Source organism: Oncorhynchus keta, chromosome 36 (assembly GCF_023373465.1).
Source record: "Oncorhynchus keta strain PuntledgeMale-10-30-2019 chromosome 36, Oket_V2, whole genome shotgun sequence".
NCBI classification, from domain to species: Eukaryota; Metazoa; Chordata; class Actinopteri; order Salmoniformes; family Salmonidae; genus Oncorhynchus; species Oncorhynchus keta.
In genome coordinates, this window is record NC_068456.1 from 7,074,777 (window position 1) to 7,081,706 (window position 6,930).

Below are 6,930 nucleotides of genomic sequence, written 5' to 3' on the forward strand. Positions count from 1 at the left end.
TCATTATTTGTATTTATCTTTCATTTGCATGTTTATGTTAAACATGTCAAAGTTATTAAACATATGGCACAGACGTCATCAAGAAGATGGTACCGGAAATAACATGCATTTACAAATCATTCAAATGTGGTGTGAATTAGGCTATGCGTTTAACTTACAAATGCATGTAATATGGATCAGATCTCTACAAGCTGCGCACTTTTTTTTTCAATTTCTTATGCATGTGCGTGTTCCTGTGTTTTGTCGACAGATCATAGTTGTAGACAGCGTTGACATCCGAGCCATGATGATAACATGCATGCATTTCCTCTTACCTAATTTGGTGAAAGCAACTGGTGTCGAAACGCTCCTACGTTTTCCATCATCTGCAAGATTTGACGAATTCCCTGTGCAAGGAAAGAGTTTCCCATTTCGAAAGACAATAAACTGCAGCTTGCAAGTCGAGTTATCAACAGATTGCAACGCAGAGGGGCTAGGCGTACCAGCCAGCGGTAAATGGATTGAGGCGACTGCGACCGAGTTCTGCGGATGGAATACAAGAGGACAACATTTAAATTAAATAAACCATTCGCTAGAGATCCGCTGAAAATTATCACTCCAGTATAGTAAGATTGACAATTTGCTTCCCTCTCCAAGATTGGAAGCGATCAAAGAGCACAAGTAACCATGGGAATGGGTTTCACTCAGTAGGCTATGTCTGAAGCGCTCTCGTGCGCCTATTTGGTCAGGCTCCCTGCCGCAGAGGTTGAAATTGTTCTTACGCCTCGATCACACCGGCAGTGAATTGCGTTTTGTTACACCAAAAGTACATTAATTTCCAATTGAACGCTGCGTTTTCCTTACAACATTACATTGCAGAGGCAGTTGCAGTGCTTTCTGTGTGGTGCATACGTTGGATTTATCGAACATATGCATCAAATTATATGCTTAGACAGCTTGACAGAAATAGTAGCAGAAGGTGAATTCTGATTTTTTTTGTTGCATGCATATCCAGATGATGCTACGTTCCATTTTTGCGCCTCACTGTAGGTGTGATCAGGGCTTTACCTTCTCAGCTCTGCAGCGTTGATTTAAAGAGACAACCGGACTCACTTTATCTTCCCCTCACAGCCTTTAAACACCATGGAATCCCCTAACATTACCCTTTGTGAGCTTTGGGAGGGAAACACCGTTTCTAAAAAGAGTAGCGGCAGGCATTACATTGTGCGTTGGGTCAGGATGGATTGAGTGCACTTAGGAGGACCCTACCCAGAGTAAGCATTCCTAACATAGCTGAGTTCAAGTCTAATCATATAAAATGATCCCAAAGTGCAACAGTCAGCAGCTTAGGGGCATATGAGAATGCAGCCTGCACATAATTAATGGGATCTGATTAATATTTTGCTGATAATTGTTTAATAAATATTATACATTATTATGACAACATAAATGCATCTTTTTACTATGCGAATGTGTTTCCACTCCAACACAGCAAGATAAACCTACCTAGTGATGTGTTTTTATCCATCCATTTATTTGGACACCTACCATTTACCATTGCGGATATTCAGGGAGAATAATCGACAGAGAAAGAGTGTTGGGTAAAACCATTGATTCTACAACATAATAAAAAAGCATTCAAACTTCTATAGGTGCATGACGTCTGTTGAGGTTATGGATGTGTGTGACGTCAAAGAAGCCTGACACCCGCTAGTACCAAGGGAAGGGGCAAGAGTTGGGTGAGGAAAGACAAGGACTGGAACTGTCCCTTGTGCTGAAACATGGCGAAAGATGAACGTTTTCTTCCTTATTTTCTATTCTCATCCCATCCCCCTTGTCATAGTGGTCTTCTGTAGCGCAGTTGGTATAAGATGGCCTTTGCAATGCCAGGATAGTGTGCTCAATTCCTGGGACCACCCATAAATAAAGAGTGTATGCAGGCATGACTGTAAATCACTTTGGATAAAAGTGGCTGCTAAATGGCATATATTATTGCTATTTCCCTCACATATATTATGGTTTAAGGGGTCGTTTCAGTCCTGTGTTCAGCCTTATGTCTGCTTGGCCAGCTGAGCCATGGAGCAAACTTGTTCCATTGGATAATTTGTACCCTTGAACTTATTTTTTTAGCTTGTCCTTATAAAAACAAATAATAATAACAATAATAAATGTATACATATAATAAATGTATGCATTTGGAAAGTATTCAGACCCCTTGTCTTTTTCCACATTTTGTTACGTTACAGCCTTATTCTAAAATTGATTAAATGAAAATAAATCCTCATCAATCTACACACAATACACCATAATTGTGAAGTGAAACCAAGTTTTTAAAATATATTTTAGCAAATGTATACAAACTTAATTTTAAAAAGTACCTTATTTACATAAGTATTGAGACCTTTGCTATGAGACTATAACATAAGCTCAGGTGCATCCCGTTTCCATTGACCAACCTTGAGATGTTTCTGCAACTTGATTGGAGTCCACCTGTGGTAAATTCAATTGATTGGACATGATTTGGAAAGGCACATCCCTTTCTATATAAGGTCCCACAGTTGACAATGCATGTCAGTGCAAAACCAAGCCATGAGGTCAAAGGAATTGTCCTTAAGAGCGCAGCGACAGGATTTTGTTGAAGCACAGATCTGGGGAAGTGTACCAAAACATTTCTGCAGCAGTGAAGGTCCCCAAGAACACAGTGGCCTCCAATCATTATTAAATGGAAGAAGTTTGGAACCACCAAGACTCTTCCTAGAGCTGGCCGCCCGGCCAAACTGAGCAATCAGGGGGAAGGGCCTTGGTCAGGGAGATGACCAAGAACCCGATGGTCACTCTGACAGAGCTGCAGAGTTACTCTGTGGAGATGGGAGAACCTTCCAGAAGGACAACCATCTCGGCAGCACTCCACCAATCAGGCCTTTATGGTAGAGTGGCCAGGTGGACGCCACTCCTCAATAAAAGGCACATGACAGCCTGTTTGGAGTTTGTCAAAAGGCACCTAAAGGACTCTCAGACCATGAAAAACAATATTCTCTGGCCTGAATGCCAAGCGCCATGTCTGGAGGAAACCAGCCCCGTTCATCACCTGGCCAACACCATCCCTACAGTAAAGCGTGGTGGTGGCAGCATCACGCTGTGGGGATGTTTTGCAGCAGCAGGGACAGGGAGACTAGTCAGGATTGAGGGAAAGATGAACGGAGCAAAGTACAGAAAAATCCTTGATGAAAGCCTGCTCCAGAGCGCCCATGACCTCAGACTGGGGCGAAGATTGAGCTTCCAACAAGACAACGACCCTAAGCACATAGCCAAGACAACACAGGAGTGGTTTCGGGACAAGTCTCTGAATGTCCTTGAGTGGCCCAGCCAGAGCCCGTAATTGAACCCGATCGAACATCTCTAGAGAGACCTGAAAATAGCTGTTTAGCAACGCTCCCCATCCAACTTGACAGAGCTTGAGAGGAACGGAAGAGAAGAATGGGAGAAAATCCCCAAATACTGGTGTGCCAAGCTTGCAGCATCATACCCAAGAAGACTCGAGGCTGTAATCACTAGCAAAGGTGTGTCAACAAAGTACTCAGTAAAGGGTCTGAATAAATGTGATATTTCTGTTTTTTATTTGCAAAAATGTATTTTTGCTTTGTCATTATGAGGTACTGTGTGTAGATTGATGAGGGAAATAAACAATTTAATCCATCTTAGAATAAGGCTGCAAAGTAATAAAATGTGAAAAAAGTCAAGGGGTCTGAGTCCTTTCGGATGCACTGTATATACAGTACCAGTCAAAAGTTTGTGTCCAAACTTTGGGCAAGCTCGACATCCAGACGTCAAAATACTGCCCCCTAGCCCAAAGAGGTTTTAAGGGTTTGTTAGTTATTCGTTTCTGCATTTACTCACACTTGAAAGGCTTTTGAGTCAAATCCTGCAAAGATAGATGAATCTTTAGATTTTCATCCTGCAGAGAGAGATACCATTTAGGTTATATGGTTTTCCTCCAGAAAGGCTTAAGCAAGCAGTTTATATCTAAAAATCTCTGGGATAAAAGGCACCCCAGGCTGCGTCAAAGTGGATTTGATCTGTGATGTCGTCGGGGACAGGTGAAGGATAGTGGAATCCTTGAAGGGGTGGCTCAAGGATGTGGATTCATATTCACAAAGGGTCTCAGAGTAAGAATGCTGATCTAGGATCAGTTCCTCTGTGTCCATATATAATCTTATTCATTGTGATCTAAAAGACAAAATTGATCCTAGATCAGCAGTCATACTCCGGAGACATTTTTATGATGGGCACAGATCTCAAACGGTAAGGAATGACAGATGACCTCACCTCATAACACAGATCGTTTCAAATACCACAACACTGCATGGATATCTTATCTCACAAGCCCATCTTCTTTCTGCATCTTGTCATCCTTTTTACCAGACATTTCAAAGGGATTTATAGCCCTGGGGATGTACTGTCTATGGCATGCACAAAGCCTTGCTTTAACAAACGCTCTAAGTCCTTCCAGGAACGGCCTAAGAAGGTAGCTAGGCTACATTCGCCTGAAGAACTCGCTGGGGACTTCACACTTCAGAGTTATTTAACTGGGCGCAGCGCCACCGTGTGACCTTCCCTGATCCCCTCCCCTTCCTGAAACGTGGCATGCTGTAGCCTCTCTATAGCCTATACCTCAGAGAGCACATGCTTCTTTTAGTTCTTGTTGTTTTCACATTTCACACAGAGGTCATCCAGGCGAATGCCAGGAGTCACTTCTCATTTCCCTCAAGGTTGGCTGTCGGCGGTGAGCTGCCTACATGGATATAGGTGATACACATGTACACACACAAACACACACACACACACACAAACTCACTGACTCTACTCCCCCTTCTTGCTCCTTGATGCAAGGCCATACATGCTATCAGCTAGGCCTACAGGGCAAACTCAGCCAGACCTGTCCCAGGGCAAACAGTGAATCAGAAGCTCAGTGTGTGCCCCCGCTTAACACTTGGCTCCGTCCTCAGGTCCACAATGGATTATGAGCCATCTCTGATAACCGGCAGACAGAAGACATTTACACCGAGAGGTCCAACAAACAATTACACCCGTAAATGTTTTTCAAGCAAAACACAACTCGGTTGTGTTGATGTCAAGGGAAGTGCAATAGGAGAGAGTCAGTCTGTCCGTATGAGCTCTATTGCCATGTAATCTGATCACTCAAATGAGTGTCAAGCTAAAGTGCCATGAAAATTAATATCTCCCAGCTGTAAAAATGAACACGACACCTTTTTCGAGCCAAATCTTAGGTAAATGTGAGTCAGAGAAAATGAATCCTTGTGTTTGTTTGCGTGTTTATTTGTTTGTGTGTGCGCAAGCATGTGTTTCTGAAAGACTACTGTCACGCACTATGTCTAGTGGTAAGTAACATCATTTGCTTACACTAAGCATCATGAGAACATGGGAATTCCTTTTTAGAAGTTCTTTCTAGCAATTGTTAGGCTGTAGCACAATCTAATATGATGACTCCACATCAAAAATACATAATTCTCTCAAAATGATTGCCATGTTTGAAGCCTAAATGGCCCATCTCTCTTGAGCATTATAGTTCTGCTCAGTGGTGTGTTGTTAGCATTACTCACTCACATAGTGAGAGAAATTTAAACAGGCTACATGGTTGCTATGCCAACGAGCTGCTTCCCCCAGACAAGGTTTGGATTGAGAGCAGATTGGAGTGAGGCAGGAAACACAACAGGCTCTGTGGAGACAGAACACGGTGACTGCTATGTCTTGGAAACAGATTTCTCTTCTTACACAGTCGTACCCAATTCTGAACCGTCTTCCACTATTTTTCTTTCACTTTTGAGAGAAGTACACTATGAAACGATCTTTTCACATATTGAAATATGAGGCAAATATCATATTGTTGGATTAATAACATGCCATTTAGCAGACACATTTATACAAAGGGACGTACAGTCATGTGTTCAAACATTTTACGCCTGGGTGGTCCCGGGAATTGAACCCACTAACCTGGCGTTACAACTGCCATGCTCTCCCAGCTGAGTTACAAAGGAGCGAAGAGAAACTTGTTATAAATGATTAAGAGCCTAAGTACATTGGACTATGCTGTGCCAGGTTTGACAATCATTCCTAGTCAATAAACATGGGATTTGTTTAGTTCATCCAAAGACAAACTGTTAGAAATGAAGCCTCTCTGTGGGTACATAGAATATGCTGTGCCTGTATTTATATAATTCTTCCGAGTAAATTAAACAGCTGGGGTGACAGAGCTGTTTGCCCCGGGAGCATTTTTCTTATAGACTGCACTGCAGTACTGAGATAGATCTTAGCTGAACAAAGACACGCTTCTTGAACGTCGCAAGGAAGAAGAGGCTGTACTAGTACTGTAAACGTCGTGATGCATTAAAACACTCCATATTCATTTTAAATCAAAAGGAAGTGAAAGACATATTGAGTGCCTTGAAAGAATGACAACGGCTGTCATCTAATAGTGAAATTTCAAAATGTAAGTTATTCATTCAGTCATTCATTTCATTCCCTAAACCACTCAATACCTGTTCATGCAGTACATGGTTCGTTCACTCACAATAGAGCTGAATGACTTGAGTGGCAGTCCACCTTATTAAACTGAATGACTTTGCAATCCATCATTTTCTGAAACACTCTATATGAATGGTTACCATGAAGCCAGGATCCAGCCCAAAGCATTTTTTTTTGTTGCTGCTCACGTGAGGATTTTGCCCACATACGTACATGGCCGTATGGAATTTTTTCAAAGTTCGGGAAATTTCGGGCACCAAATATCCTTGCCCTATCAGCTGCAAAGCTCAGACAAACGATGGATGATTGGACACTTGGTGCTGTAATAACAGTTGGTTATCACTTTGATGAAGTGTGATTGCTATGGCTAGACTTGCCGTAAAGGTGAAATAAAGCCACAATTTTGGA

The 6,930-nt window shown here is 42.2% G+C and overlaps 1 protein-coding gene across 2 annotated transcripts in view; it reads right to left on the bottom strand.

Moving 5' to 3' along the window:
* The window catches only part of LOC118369393 (adhesion G protein-coupled receptor A3-like), a 262,103-nt gene that overhangs the window by 53,979 nt on the left and 201,194 nt on the right, over positions 1–6,930 (bottom strand). For both annotated transcript variants that reach the window (XR_008095029.1, XM_052498400.1), the window contains exon 13: positions 315–522. Coding sequence is in view for 1 of the 2 variants with exons in the window: in XM_052498400.1 (XP_052354360.1) it covers positions 315–522 (208 nt within the window). In the remaining variant the exon portion in view is untranslated. The remainder of the gene's footprint in view (positions 1–314; positions 523–6,930) is intronic.